This window comes from Zosterops lateralis (genome assembly GCF_965231275.1).
Source record: "Zosterops lateralis genome assembly, chromosome: 8".
NCBI lineage: Eukaryota > Metazoa > Chordata > Aves > Passeriformes > Zosteropidae > Zosterops > Zosterops lateralis.
This window is the reverse complement of record NC_139768.1, coordinates 3519681-3535754: the sequence shown is the minus strand read 5'-3', so window position 1 is coordinate 3535754 and position 16074 is coordinate 3519681. Positions and strand designations below refer to the sequence as shown.

General features: G+C 37.9%; 1 protein-coding gene across 2 annotated transcripts in view; it reads left to right on the top strand.

Moving 5' to 3' along the window:
- The window catches only part of TSPAN14 (tetraspanin 14), a 30611-nt gene extending 14710 nt beyond the window's left edge, over window positions 1-15901 (top strand). Inside the window, exons 3-9 of one of the 2 annotated variants that reach the window (XM_083865950.1) lie at window positions 3049-3099; window positions 6555-6701; window positions 7528-7614; window positions 8266-8391; window positions 9584-9628; window positions 10161-10280; window positions 11973-15901. In XM_083865950.1, coding sequence (XP_083722076.1) covers window positions 3049-3099; window positions 6555-6701; window positions 7528-7614; window positions 8266-8391; window positions 9584-9628; window positions 10161-10280; window positions 11973-12044 — 648 coding nt within the window. In that variant the 3' untranslated portion in view covers window positions 12045-15901. Of the gene's footprint in view, window positions 1-3048; window positions 3100-6554; window positions 6702-7527; window positions 7699-8265; window positions 8392-9583; window positions 9629-10160; window positions 10281-11972 lie in introns of both variants that reach the window. The other variant, XM_083865949.1, reaches the window with a different exon arrangement.
- The last annotated feature ends 173 nt before the right edge of the window (window positions 15902-16074 follow it).

Genomic DNA, 16074 nt, shown 5'->3' with positions numbered 1-16074 from the left:
ATTGTCTTGAGATGTATGATGATCTAAATATTTTTCTGTTCTTTAAAGCAAAACTTAAAGATGCCAAAACATTGAGGAGAATTGATAATACAACATTGTGTGTTTCAGCTGATCTGTGGGCTGGAGGAATTATCTTTCTGAACAGGTACTTGTAGTCTTGGTAGCCTCCTCAACAAAAGGGTCTGATGCTTCTGTTGACATTATCAGGCTGACCTAGGAAATGATGTGTAGCTGCAGCTCTTTTGATAAGATTTTTTGGCACCTTTAGTTGTAGAACAAGCTATGTAAATGTTGAAGGTAGACACCCCTGTAGGCAATCCATGAATCATTTAGCTGACACAAGGCTTCAGGAGGCTCTGAAATCCTGCTGGCTGGGATGACTGCAAATCCGTCATTTGTGAAACAGAGTAAATTTTCTGTGTGCATTAAAAGAGCTGAAGGACTACAGAGCCAGAAGGGGAACTGTAACCATAACTCACAAGCAGCATTTGAGGGAGGGAATGTTAGTTTTGATTTACTTTCCTTGGTGTTTCTGGGAACTTGTTTGTGAGCATTTGTTAGTGAGTGTGGCTGCCCTAGAGGTGGATGAGGGATGGATTTAGCTAGATGTCAGAGGCCTTTTGCCCATATAGGCTGTTAGAGCTCTCCTGTGTTTCAGCTCAGGACAGTTTATACACAAATCAGGTAATGTGCATGTAAATAGTTGAATTTGTTCTTCTCTCATACTTATTAAAGGTAAATGTTGACTTTCCCTTTGTAGCTCTAAAGATACCATTGACTGTATGAACTTTAAAGCATGTGGTGATGTAGTAATTCCCAGAATTTTTAAAGTTTTCACTGAGTGGTTACTGCAGTTTGTGTCACACTTCAAATACAGTTCACATAGATTAGGATGGAACAAAATATTCAATTCGGAGGGAAAATATGACTAATAACGGCAAGCTCAGTGTAATCACCCTTTAGAAATCTGTAAACCTTTATTCTTTGGAAGTCTCTTTTTTTTTTTTTTTCAGATGAGTATAGAAAGTTCTAGCTTTTAGTTGTACACTGCTGGCCTGTAACATCACTTCCCTGTTCTTTTTAGAAAGGAATTGGAGGCCAAAGGAAGGCTCTGCCTAGGAACGATTTTGATGTGCGATAACTTTGTTTCCATCTTACCCTTTAAGCATGCTCACAGGGCTTAGCTTGTCCAAGTACACTCCTGTTAATGAGTGGTGATAAGGCAGTGCAGCCATTAAGATAGCCCTGCAGAGGGCAAGATAAGAAGGCTTGACCTTTTTGTGCTTGAAAGCTTTTTTTTTTTTTTTTTTTTTTTTTTTTTTTTTTTTTAAATAACTTCCATTTGTCATGATGCATTTTGAAGATTGCCACAATGCCAAGTGAGGAGCTGGTTTTGGCACATTTCTGTTCTGACTCATCCTGCAGTTGAGTGAGTTCTTCTGTGGGAGCTCTGGTGCTTGCTGCTTTGTCTACAGTTGAAAGAGGGTTTTTTTTGGGGTAGATTGAGAATTGCACCTCAGCTGGGCCTTGGCTGTTTCAGTGAAGTGAAGAAATGCATGTGTGCCCTACCAAAGGTGGCATATGAACTGTGTCTCATGTGAATTGAGAGGAGAGGGTAAAACAGCTTTTAGCTACTGTCATCTGGATTTATCTTCTAAAGGTCTGTAGTTGTGCGTGATTCATAAGGGCTGTTGGAGACAAAACCAGAACTTGTCACTCATCCTATAGGAGATTTTGCTGTGAACATGGTGATGAAGGGCAAAAATTCTCTTCAGTTCTGGAGAAGAATTCCTGAGTTCCTCTCTTTGAAAAATAAGATCAGCGTAAGATCTATGCTAAAGCATAAGATTTTAGCGTAAGATTTTCTTGGCTTTGTTACCTATGTTGTTTTCCAGGAACTTCTGAAACAGCAATGCTGTGCCAGGAAGAGGAGAGAATGTATCACCAGGTGTTTTCCTGTCCCTGAGAGGAAGAATCTCTGAAGAGACAAGGGTGGGAAGGAAGGGCTGCAGGCTACTGATTGTTCTAGCATGGGTGGGGCTGCAGTGTGAAACAGGATTATCCAGGGAGTGGGGAATGTATTCTCTGTGAGAGTATACAAAACCTGCATGCAATTCCTATTGCTGCTGGTCAGACCTAGGGACAGACCGACCCTCAATGACTTTGTGTGCAAGAGTTGTCTTGCAAGAGATGCTTAGCTGCTGCCTACATTGGAGAAACAAATCAGCCCTGTTTTCTCAGTTGGTAGTGTGATTCTGACAGCACAGTCGCAGGAATCCCAAGAATTCACAGTGTGATTGGGAATGGATAAATGAGTAATGTTTAAAAGTGGTAATTTGGGCACAGTGTCACTGAGTTGGCATCAGTATTGTGCATCTACGGTTTGATGAAATATGTTTAAAAAATTGATTTTATCAGTTCTAAAGCAGGAAATGAGCAAATGCTGGTAGTGTTTCGGTTTCCAGTTCAAAGGGGCACACCTGAGCTGCTTTAAGTATGTTTCCATCTAACATCTTTCATGCAATGTATGGCTTAAAGGACTCTTCAGCACAGCAGTGAATTGGGAAGTCCAGTTTGTTCTTGTTGACATGTCATCCAGATTCTGGTGAAAGGCAAATTTCAAAATCCCGTGCTTTTTTGCAATAGCTGACTAGCCTACTCTCACCCTGGGAACACTTCTGCCTGTCCTTGCTTCTTCTCAGCTGCCCCTTGTCCCATTCACTCAGCCTTTCAGTTCAGTGAGCTGAAGAGGCATGCTGCTCTGTGGGATTGTCTGTTAAGTACTATGTGCTTCTTGAGTAATCATGAAGAATCAAATTGAAATACTTTTTAAATGTATTTTATAAAACGCATAAACATTGTGGAATAAATGCCCTTCAAATAATTTTTGTAAGAGATTGACTTATGGGGAGAAAGGCCCCATTACTGTTGTCTCAAAGTACAGGCAATATTTGTTTTATTTGATCAATAGTGCTACTAGCTAAGTGTTTTGAGAATGTAGTTGATTAGTACTAATTAATCAAATTTTTTTTTTTTTTTTAATTTTAGCTAGCTGGAGTGGCCTTCCTTGCAGCTGGTCTGTGGGCATGGAGTGAAAAGGTAAGGATAGAAATGACTGGTCTTCCTTCAGTGGCAGCCTCCTCCTGCTCCAGTAAAACTACTTCATCAGGAAGCAGCAAAAGTTAAATGTAGCATCTGAGCTCAGGAACATGTTCAAATAATCTAAACTGAGTTTGGTTGGAAATAGCTTCTTGTCCCTGATCAGGAGTTAACCTGTGACCCTTGATATTTGTAAGAACAGGGAGGATTTAGCCTTTATGAACAAGATCTCTTTCAAAAGCGTGTTTTCTAAAATCTATATTTCTCCACCCACTACCTTGTATTACAAACAGATATTTGTGAGTGATATGAGCTGTATTTATATTTTAAAAAGCACCAGTAAATCTAAATGTGCATCTTTGAAATAGTTCAGAAAGATGCTGTCAGTCTGTTGGCCATGTGTTTATTGTCCACTTTATTCCCCATGGAATGCTTAAGTGATTGTATTTCCATGTAGAGGAACAAAACTGGGGAACATGACGTAGCTCCATTTCATTTCTCTGGTTTTGTCTCTTTGTGCATTAGGACTACACTGCAGATTAATTCCTCAGCAGTCTTTTTTCTCTGGCTATAAATCCTGTGCTTCTCTTTTGGCTGATAACATATTGAAATAAGACCTCTGGTTTGTGAGTAGTGTTGAAAATACTACATGGAAAAATGTTACCATCCTGACTTCTGTTATTTGATTAAGATCTCCCTAAATGGTGTATTTAATTGGCCTGTCCTTAGGATTTTGTAATTGACTTTAGTTATTCTGAACAGTCGTGTAAAAGTTAGCTTGCATAAAATTTTAGGAGTCAATATCTGTCAAACAAAAGATACTGCAAAAGTCACGAAGAGTGAATTAGTGTAAAGTGTTGGTAGAAACAAGGTGAATGACACTGGGCCCTCTTATCAGGAAAACAGGTTTTGTTGTTAGAATGGTTTCAAGGAGGACACAAAGGAAGATCAGGGAAACTGGAGGCTGGAACTGGAACTTCATTCCAGCAAATGGATGGCTAATAACAAATGAAGAGGGAAGAGTCAGTTTTCAAATCAAGACTGTTGCTTAGAGAGACTTCAAGAGCATGGAGAAATAAATCACTGTTTCATGTGACTGAAAGAAAAACTTAAAGTGTGAGTTTTGTTATAGAGTGTCTGACAGTGACATTCAGTATCGGGCTGCACTCCTGTGCACCTGAGGAAATCTATTGTAAAGGGCAGCCTGTTTGTACCAGGTGCAGATGGCACAGGCAGGAGTGTCCAGCAAAATGGGTGTGGTGGGATGAGAGTTTTCTGAATTAATTCCCTTGTTTCCTTCCTGCAGGATTTTTTACTTAACATCTTTTCTTAGGCAAAATGCCCATAACCTTCTTTTTAAAAAAGCATGCTGTAAACTTTATTGTGAACATGAAGAAAGTGCTGTGAACCAAGTGACATCTGAGGTTGAATCATAAAAAAGCCTAGTTCCTGCCAACTTCTGTTTGTAACATGCTTTGATCAGAGGAAATCGTCTTCCAAAAAATGTTGCATGAGCAAATGAGATTGTATGAAAACAAAAAGCTTTGAGTTTGGGTTGAGAAGGAGATGGCTGGCAATAGTTATGAATGTCTCAGCACCCTGAGACATTCACAGCATGTTCATGTACAAGGATGCTGCATTAGCCCATCTGATCTTGACATTTGTTTCTTGATTGTGGGGTCTGAGCCGAGGTTTGATTAGGTGGGACTCTCATAATTAACCAGGTAGACCAAGTTTGTTAGTTAGCTGTGAGGTGTGACAGCTTTTAGGAATGAAAGTGTGTGACTGGTAAAACATTATCAACAAACTAGGACCATTTTCTAATAGACTGTTTCAGCTGTTAGTCACCAGCTGTTGAAAGGCAATTCTGAGTTCTACAGTTCAATTTTTTTTTTTTTTTTCTTTTCATCGTGTCAGCCAGTTTTGATGAAAACAACTCTGTCTTGCAGTTGCCAAATTAACAGCTCTGACACAATCTGTTGTGGAACATGCTATGAAAGAAGATGAAGTCCTGTGGATCACTCTAGTACTGTTAATCAATGTCTGCAGCTGATGGAGTTTCTCCAAGGGCACATTTTCTTCTAATGCTGTGTTTTGAAAATTTTATTTTTGTTAAGTAAGCAGTTGAGTAAGAAGTGAAAGGGATTTTTCCAAGCTGTTGTCCTTTGCACTTAACTCTGGAACAGGTACCTGGGTAGAAAGATGGGAATTTGCATTTTATTGAAAGAATTAGGCAGCTTATTGCAAGTCTCTCTGATACATTTCTCTTACACTAAGCATTGTCAGCTTGAGAATATACTTTATAAAGAAAAAAACAATGAACATGTGATGATGGGATATTGTGCTCTGTTGATTTTTGTTGTCTCAAAAGTGAAAATATTTCCTTATTAAAATGTTCTTTGTATTGTTGATGGTTGTATGATGAAAACTCAGACTACTGCAGGGCTGCCTGAGTGTCCCTAGAAATCATTCAAATGAAGAGCTTCTCTTTGTCCCTTCTGTCTTCTGCATGTTCCATCTTGTTCTTGCACTTCATGTGAGAGTCCTGTTACGTGTATTTGATGGAATTTTAATGGTAACTGGTGTGATAACTTTTTAAAACCTAATCTAGAAAGTGTAAGGAAGGTTTTCACTGTGTCAGCATTACATTCACATAGATTTAGCAATCTAGGCAGACAGGCTTCCATAGCAAAGATTATTGTCAAGAGAAGTGGTTTCTGGATAGTTAACAAGAAAATATTACTTGTGTTGGGCAAATTGCAAATGCAGAGAATAGATAACTCCTTTTGGTGTAAGAATTTTTATCAGGTGTGAAAGGGGAGTGTTTAGACTATGCTTTTATACTTCTGAAGAGTTTGGAGGAGCATTAAGACTCCTTGGCGCTAGAAGGCTTGTAACTAAAATGAAAGGAAAAATCTTCTCCCTTGAAAACCAAAACAAGGTTATTTCCCTTTTTAAAATGTCATCCATAAGATGCTTTGACCTTAGAATGTGTTTCTCTTTCCCCCACTTAAACATTAGGATTAGAAAAAATTTCTTTATTTATATTTTAGATCATGACATTGGAGTGCCCTTCTGATTGATGCATTTCAAGTTAATATAAAACATTAATTCTTTTGCCTTGAAACTAAATGAACATTCAGTGATAGAACTGAGCTTTTGGCACCATCTTGTGGAATTCTGTTTGGCAAATAGACCTAGGGAATGTCATCTGAGAAACTGACTTATTAAAAGAATTCCTAGCTATAACTTTATACTTCCTCTGCTGAGGTGAAGAAAACTAGTGTTGTCAAGGACCATTTTACAACACGACTTTTTTTGTCGGTGTCACCGTTGGCAAGTTCAAGAGTTTGCAAACCAGTTCATTTGGAATCCTGTGGAAATCATCCAGAAGGAATGCTGAATGAATGACATGCTCACAGTGGTCACATTCTGCTCTGGTTCTTTTCTTTCAGGGTGTATTGTCTGATCTGACCAAGGTGACTGGTCTTCATGGTCTGGACCCAGTGGTGCTTGTCCTAGTGGTGGGAATAGTGATGTTTACTTTGGGATTTGCTGGGTGTGTGGGAGCACTCAGAGAAAACATCTGCCTGCTGAAGTTCGTAAGTAACATCATTTATATGTGGGAATATTTATATTCAATTATATTTAGTGAAAGCTGCAAATGATGAAGAACTGGGAGCAAACCCAGATAATTAATGATAGAATTTGGTTTGTGACAAAGTACATGGTGAACTTGCTGCCTTGACAAACCTCTGAGTAATGGTATTGAAAGCAGGGGTGGTTCCAGCTTATCTATTTTCCTCTTTGTGGAGCGTGTTCTTCCTTACCTTTTTAAATTTGTTCTGCTCTGCAGTGATGGTATAGTAGGTCTATGAGAATCTAACATTGTGATGTTATGGAACATGCTTAGTCAGCCAGGAATTAGAGACAATATTGTACAATGGAACAAAATCACTTCAAGACTTTAAAGTTTCTTGTAAATGTTTGCAAAACTTTGAGGCTTCAGTGACTGATGTAAAATTTCTTAAATGGTTGTTTTTATACTGAAGCATCTTCTTTGCTTTAGATCTGAAAACAGCTAAAGTGGACAAAAAATTCTAAAAAAAGTAATTATAAAATTAGAAACAATCCAAGAGGATTGTTAAACATCCAAGAGAATATTGCTACCAAGACTTCTTTAGCCCTGTGTTTTACAAATTCTCATTTATTGTTGTTTTCACTGCTGTGCATGATGACTGTGTCTGATGCTCTTTTTACTGTCAAGTTCAGGTGACAAAAAAGGATAACTCTGCCTTGTGATGGTTTCTTTACCTTGTATTCTCACTGTCTGTACTGAACCAAAATTTGGACCCAGTTCTGTGTCTGTTCCTGGTGGTATTCAAAACGAATTCATATCTTCTAATTTAAGACACTTGTTTTTTACAGTTCTGTGGAACAATTGTGTTTATATTCCTGTTGGAGTTGGCAGTAGCAGCTATGGCTTTCCTGTTCCAAGACTGGGTGAGAGACAGGGTAAAAGAATTCTTTGAGAATAACATTAAATCTTACCGAGATGACATTGACCTCCAGAACATCATTGACTCACTACAGAGACTTGTAAGTTTATATCCTGTCACTTCCTTTGATGCCTTCTAAGACAATATAGATTTAAAAGTTTACCTTTCCTATAGAATTATAATATTTTGTAGCTAATACTACTGTTACAGATGTGCTGGTTTTCTTCCTTCTGTATTGAAAGCAGAAGGAGGGAAGATTATCCTGATATCCAGGCTTGTTCTGATATCCATTGTGGAAGCTCTCTCAGGCATGGATCTGCCTTTGACCTTTCTCATTTGTTCTCCTTTCCCTTGCTCCCTAAGAAAAAGCTTTCTCTTAAAAAAATTTTGCAATGGAATTGATGGTATCTGACAATCACATTTAAAGTGGTAACTTTTATGATTTTTCTTGACTGTTTCCAGGAGCAGAATTCCAGATGTATTGCTTTGATTTCACAGAGCCCTCTTAGTGTCTGCTCATTTGTTTTTTTTACTCTGCTGTTGTCATTGATTCTGCACAGACTTTTAGGGGTGGTGAAGATTTGTAAGCAAACACTTACTGTTTGGAGGTATTTTAGAGAGAGTTTATCCACTGAACAAACTTCTGGATTGAATTTATCTATTGCAGAACCATTGCTGTGGTGCCCAAGGCCCAGAAGACTGGGACTTTAACATTTACTTTGACTGCAAGAGCGAAAGCAAAAGCCGTGAGAAGTGCGGGGTCCCTTTTTCCTGTTGTATACCTGATCCTGCTGTAAGTTGTTTCCTAGCTTTGTTTTTGCTCTGAGGTTGTAAAGTTATGACAGGAAGTACATCCTGAATAAGGTGTTGAAGGGCTTTGGAGTGTCCTAAATGACAAAAAATTACTCTTGTGCAGACAGGCTTTTTTTTAATGTTTCTATTGCATTCTTTTGGAGTCTAAATATCTAAATAACAGCAACCTGTTAGCTGAAAATGTATTGTCACCAGGAATTCAGGCTATTTTAGTATGATTTGGATCTGAAGCACTGGTGGCTGGCACTGTTTTATTCCCAGTGTGTTATTTCCTTGGATCTCTTGCCTTTGTTCCTGGCTTATAAGGATCTGAGAGCTCTAAGCAGTTTGTTTGCCCCAGCTGGAATTTGTTTCACCACCCCTCTGCCAGACAGGCAGGACTAACTCCATTTGCTGTTTGTCAGTAATTAGTAAAGTACTCATATATGAAGTTTAAAGCTTCTGAGTCAGTCCTTTGTTTTGGCAAGGTTTAGGTGCTTATTGGTTAATTTGTTTTACTAAACTTTATGAAACTCTGTGAGCCTTACAGCAGATGCCAAAATGTGGAGGTAGGAGCTAACATAAAGTGCTTTACAGTAATAGTGGGAATACTTACAGCTTAAAATCCATCCAACAATCCTTGTGCTGAGAGAGAGCCATTGGTAAGTTTTATTTAATACCTGGTAGGCTTCTGATTGTATTTGAAATCAGCCAAGGAAAGCACTTGTCAGAGACAAATTCCATGTTCAGATTCCCCAGTAATAATTTTCTAGATTAATTTTTACCAGTACATTTTTCTGGTGCTGTATTGAAGGCAGAAAGATGCTTAAATCTGTTCAATGTGAGATTCTGTTATTAATATATCAATATAACTTACTATGCATTTTGTAAATGCAGATGGCTTCCTTGTGTGCTGGCAGTGCAGTTTTCATGTTAAAAAGTTGGATGCCAAGTGATGGAGGAGCTGAGATTTCTGGTGCAGGATATCACCTTGCCGGCACACACTTTTCCTTTGCCATGAATTTTCTTGTATTCTACTAGGACTTTGCTTGGTTTTGCTAAAAATGCTTTTTAAAATGGTTGGCTCTGACAATTCTGATATGGTTATGATATAAAAGGAAAAACTCGCTGTGTACAGAGAAGTGAGTAGAAGTCAATTGATTTGTTTATTTAAAATCTCTCTTGCTTTGCAGCAAAAAGTTGTGAATACACAGTGTGGCTATGATATCAGAAAGAAGGTAAGTTGCTGTCTGTCGCATTCTGTGCCTGCATAAACAAAACTGTAAAAGAGATGAGATTGTTGACAGATGTGTCAGCTCAAAATTTTAGGAACTAATGACTGAGATACATCATACTGCAGGTAGAGCAAGGGAGACATTGTCCTTTGTTTAAAGTAAACTTCTACTGTGGGAGGGTAGAGAAAACAAGTGGGAATGGGTGAGGGGAAAGGTGTATTTCAAAAAGGGGCAGGACTTGACTTTAAGTGTGCATTTTAATTGCCAGTTGTAATAGTAAAACTCTGCTGATCTATTGCCTGTTAATTTGACCATCTGTTAATTCTATCGTGTTTTTAATTACAAGATTTTCAGGAAGATACAAACACCAGTGTCTGATATTCCCCAGTTCAGATGTATTTTTGAAGTGTGGTTAAAACTTCACTGCAACTTTACTGCAAAAGTGACAAAACATTAGCTTAACTAGATCATGTAATTGATCTTTTAATAAACTTGAGCAGAAAAGTAATTTTTTTTTCTTCCTTTCTACATTCAGAGCAAAAGTCAATGGGATGATCAGATTTTTGTCAAAGGATGTATTCATGCACTTGAAGCTTGGTTACCCCGAAATATCTACATTGTTGCTGGTGTCTTCATAGCTATCTCACTGCTCCAGGTCAGTTGTTAGTGTTGATTCTTTGAAAAAATAATTCATGTTAGCAGATAAAAACCTACTGAAGGTAAAAGTACTTATAGATAGAGGTAAAATATATATTTTGAATGTGGATTTTTTAGGTGTGGTAAGAGGATGGCAGAAACACCAATTATAGTAAAGAGGACCTAGTATGAAAATATCTGTTGCACAAAGCAGTGAAAGTCATTCTAAAAATACAGTGCAGTAATAAGTCTGTGATTATTGGGATATATAGTAATGTTAATTTAGTCATATATAATATATGATTATTATTTAAAATATTCCTTCTGTTTCAATGTCATTAAGGAGGATCTGCTGGAGCAGACAGCTGAGCTCCAGCCTTCTATCACAAACCTGAAATGACTTAAGATATGACTTTGTCCTTCATGCTAAGGTTACCTCAGCCAGCTGTCAGTGGGTATACCATGCTGCTCAAAAAGGTTGGGAATGTAAGAGCAGGGAAAGAGGTGAACAGGGTGCAAATGTGAGTTAGCAGAACCAGATGGAGTTGCTGTGATTTCTAATACCTCATCAGTACATCAGAGAGCTGAAATTCTCAATGATTGCTGCTTTAGAGGTGGATCCTGCTTTCATTGTGGCAGTTCTTTGCACTTTGTTGATTTCCATGCTGCGAAATTCCTTCATTTTAATGGGAAATAATAAATTTGTAAATCTGCTACAGAAAGTATTTTCCATGTGATTGACAATAGCTGGGTATTGAGTGTTAGCAAAAGACCTTTCTCCAGCCCTGGTAATACTGCCTTCGGTAGGGTTTGATATATTTTTATCACCATGTGCTGATAATACTCCCATGGGTTTGAGAAATGCTATGCTAAGAACAGCAGCTCTTGCTAGGAAGATGGTCAGGACACAAAGTTTAATCTTTTGGAAGTGTGTTGATTGACAATAACTTGACAGTGTTATTCTTTATTCATGTCTCAAGGCTCTGTGAAATCACTTAAAGTTATTTGTGTTTTCCAATTGGATCTTTCTCGTGCATTAAGCTGTTTAGCAGTGTGACTGAGAATTAGATATAACTTGACTACATTTAAATGAAATCTTTTAGCTTTCCAAAACTTCACCCCAGTTTTTTATATTATTTCTAAGAATGTTGAGGGAAATTTGCTGAGTTACCAATTTATCCTCAATTTGTAAAGGAAAATTTCCCTGACAACTGACATGAATGATAAAACTTCAAATTTGAAATGTCTCTGAACAATCTGGGACTACTCAAACTACTGTTGTCTGTGACAAGAATTTTATTTTAGTACAGGTAATGGTACATTCTGTCTGTTTCAAATAAATTGATCTGAAAACTGACTGGGTTGTTATTCAAAGTTGTGGAATGAATGAAAGTTGTCTGGTTTGTAGCTTTAGCAGTAGGTAAGCATGGGTGTTTATGACACTCAGACTTGGCTAAGTGGATTTCCTTGAACTCTAAGGCATCAGGAAGCTTATTATTTTGAATACTGCTGAAGTTTTACATGAAAGCATCTTTCTCATGAGTTTTATTACCTGCAGGATTCTGTTGCCTTTATTACTTTTTAGTAATAGTCGTGCTTTGATGGATGATCTTGGCTATGAAATGGTATCTGAACCTGCCAACAAACATCTTGCAGACTGGTACATTACGAGTATTTTATCTCACAAACTGCATGTTTTTTATCTTTTTAGATTTTTGGGATTTTCCTAGCCAGGACATTGATTTCTGATATTGAAGCTGTAAAGGCAAGTAATGCATTCTGAATATGGAAGCAAACACATGTTGCAAGACAGTGGATGTTCAGATTATTGATTGGACACCAAGGAGAGAGAAATGCACGGACCATGAAACGTTCCTGTTGTTAAAAGCCTTATGTGGATTTTTTTTTCCCCTGCTCATGCTTTTTGTTAGAAGCTGTTACAAAAAAAAAAAAAAATCAGCAAACACGGTGCTGTCTACCTTTTTTCTAACAACTCAATGCACCTGCGTTGATCTCTGAGGAAGAAATGGAATTTCCCAAGACATCAGCAGAATAGATTTTAAAGACTGTAGCAGGGAGACCTGAAACTGCTGTAAACCCTTTCCTTGAAGGATTGCTATGAAGATTGTTCTGTCTTCACTCCTGTCATCTGTCTTAAAATGTCATTTTTTCAAATGTTGCATGCTGATTTCTTCAGAACCTTGCAATCATATTAATCTCTACACTAGAACTTATCCAGTTGTTTTTGACAACATATCCAGCAACAATAATTGGGAATTGGAAAGAAAAAATCACCAACTGTCTGGATCTTTAATTGATCTTGTTATGCAAAAAAAAAAAAACAACCCAGGTTGGCAAACCCCACACTATTTTGAAAAATTCAAACCAGTTCACAGGATGGGAAAAATCTGACTGTAGCATTAAATTTTACCAATCTTTATTTCAGGCAAGAGGGTGTAAAGCCCTGATGCTGTTTCCTGTCTGAGAAAAATGTAAATATTCTTTATTTATAGAAGAAAAACCTCTTTAAAAATGCTTATCCTTTCAATGATCAGTAATGTCTGTAAGAGAGTGCCATGTGCATACACTTGAGAATGCAACTTATTTCAGTAGGTAACAAGCATTGCTGTGCTGGCTGTTGATGACTTTTGTTATTCCTCCAGTTTCTCTCAACTGCTGTTGATCTTCACAAATGTTAACAGCCACGAACAGGACTGATGGAAGACTTACAAATTCAGTGTTAATACTTACTGAAATGTATTTTTAAATAAGGAAGTACAGTTTTAGGAAAAGTTGTTGAATTTTTAAATCTTGTCTAAAGCTATTGAGCCATCAGTTCTACCTGGTTCATGGTTCAAATGTGAATCAAAATACAGTGAACCAGAATGACTTCTTCAGTCATTTTCTACATGAAACTGAGCTAGTCCTACTTAGGTCAGGGCTTTTATTTTAATCAAGAGAAAAATAACCTCTTCTTCCAGTCCTCCCTTTGTTGGAGGGTTAGTAGATGGATCTGTACAGTTCAGTAGGAGTTTCAGTCTCTTCTGTAAGACTTTGGTGTTGTATCCTTAGCTTTAAAAGTATGTGGCTGAGAAGTTCTTGGAAGTAGCTGTAGCTGTCAGTTTTTCTGTGGGCCCTATAACATCCTTTACTGCTTCCAGTGACACCAGGTTTTTCAGGGAGAGCAAGTTCATTTACAGTGCCTAACACAGTGTAAATTTTAGAAAAGTATCTATTTTTATAATGATATTTTACTATATGTAGTGTGCCTGAAGGATTTAATACTTGTATTTGTAGAGTATATGGCTTTCTTTGGAAGCCAAACTTTTAAATATATTATGTCCTTTTTTTTTTTCTATTATGCATGTATCAAAAAACATTTCACTGGCAAAAGTTGATCAACAGTAAAGACTCTTTTTGTCTGGTTTATTGTCCAGACATCCTTCTAGCTTGTGAAGCACTTCAGACAGTGCTGATGTGTACTTCAGCTTCCATAGTTCTTTTTCTGGCCAGTGATTGAGACACAACAGGAAAAGGAAGCTCGTCTGAGGATGGCTGATTTCCTTAGAGTAGCAGAGAATAGTCTGCTATTAACTCATCTGAAAACCTGAAAGTAAAATGGCTAAAAGGACACTGTGGCTTTTTAAACTTTGGTATACAGCAAGAAAACAATAGCAGTAGATCACTGAGGGGAGAGCAAGAGGCATTTCTTCTGTAAAGCCGTGAATTTTGAGGTCTGTGTTACTTCTTTGTTGAATCTGAACCATGAGGAGCAGCCAGAAGTGTGTGATTGTACTATGACTTGGCAAGCAGCAGAGCAGTGGCCAGCAAACTCTGCTTTAAATTCTGGTGCTTGAAACTTTGCAACACCTCATCAACCAACTTCCTTGGTTATGTGTGATAATCTGATATATGTAAAATTGGAGAAGGATGTTTCCTGTATGGAACTTCGTAGTCATAAAACTTTGCATTGAAAACTCCAGCCTAAGGAGTTTATTTCTCTTTGCCAGATTTTGACACAGCCAGCTCCTAATGCTAGGAAGGAATTCCAGCAGTTTGGTGAAAATCATTGTGGTGTCAAAGATGGCTGTGGACTTCATGCGCTGAAATGAGCTGCTGACAAGAGCCAGCATTGCAGATTAGGATTCCAGGGTCTGCAAATCTTGCCAAGTTACCTGAAAACAAATGAATACTTGGGTTTTTTAAGTACTCTTTGTATGCAAACCAGAATTCAACTGATTATCTTTCCACAGTTTGTTGTTAATGGCTTTGGCCATATTAACACCAGCCTTTGTATCAGTGTTTCAGTTACTTGGGACTGAATTTGAGAGAAGTTCAACTTATTTGATGATCTTTAAATTCATGGAGTGATTTTTCTTTTTCGCCACTGCGGATTTTTTTTATCTCTGTACTTATTCAGTATCATTTTTAAAATCCTGGGGGCTCCAGGTTGTTTTGTCCTTGTATGTTCTGAAGAATGCCCATACAGGGCTAATGTAATTTCAGACCTGTAATGGGAATACTTTCTACTTAGTTTTATTTAGCACCTTCTCTGTGGACCTACAGTGACTTCATGGCTAAAGATTTAGGTTATGGTCTAAAAAAAGCCGTCATCAAAAGCATCTGGATGTGAGCCTGCCTCTAAAGCCTCAAAGGAAAAGTAATTCAGTGGTCTCACAGAGAGGCTTCATACATTGTTGGTGCTGAGATTCAGTGGTTGCAGTTGGGACAACTTCACAAACACTACAGTGGAACCAGGGTTTTTCATGAAGATGTCAAATGAGGTCAGACCTGAAGAACTGGACTGAGACAAGCAAACTTCAGTGTGATCACTTTTATTTCTCAGAAATGAGCACAATTTATTTCCGTTAAGCAATGGATGTATTTGTCAGTCTGCTTGACAGTGCAGCTGCCTCTGTTTTTATTGATAGAACTGCATTTGGACACAACTTCCCTGTACATGAAGAGGAGAATAATGAGTATAAGCACTGAGAAAAGTGCAGTGATGACCAAAGGGACCTTGGGTTGCCTCATGAAAACCTGAATGTTTCTTCCCAAGAGGTCTTTAGCTTTGGTGACCTCATGCAGTGCCATGTGGACAGAGTTGTGCTTCCAGTCCATGGAGCTCAATGGCTTGTGGCCATTGATTTATGTGTAGAATTGCCTTGGGTTTTGTCTCCCCATTCCATCCTTCCTTCTTTCTTCCCCTTACTGCCTATGTATTGTCATTCAGTTCAGCTACTGGAAAGGCAGTTCCTGTCTCCTCTCCTGAGATGGCTGTTCTGAGTGACTTTCAATATATTTTTTTTCTCAAGCCTTAAATTTGATTAAATAAAATTTAATATTTTCTACTCCTGGAGTTTGATTCCTGAGATTTGTTGCTTCCAGTCACTAATATTTCACTCTCAAAGGTTTAGACTGGCTACTGAGACTGCAGTTTGTGGATAACTCAGAAATGGTGAAGGTCCAGGGGTGCTTGTTTTTGTGTTTTGCTGAAATTAATTCTTGATATTTTTCCTTTTCAGTTTGGGCTTTTGAATAATAGATAAGACTGATGCTTTTCTCTGCATGTTAATGGAAAGCCCTGAACAAGTGAAGAGCTGCAGAATGGTGTAGAGTAACTATTAAATCGCTGAACATCAAAAAAAGTTAAAAGTGCTGGTTTTCTTTCCTCCTGTTACATGGTCAAAACTTGTTTGTGTCTTATTCAACAAGTGGCAGTTCTCTGGGGTGGTTTTATAAAATTCCTTTTCTCAGGACTACTCCTGAGAGTGATACTTGGTGATGAGTGTAGTGGGCTAAGTAGTGTTACT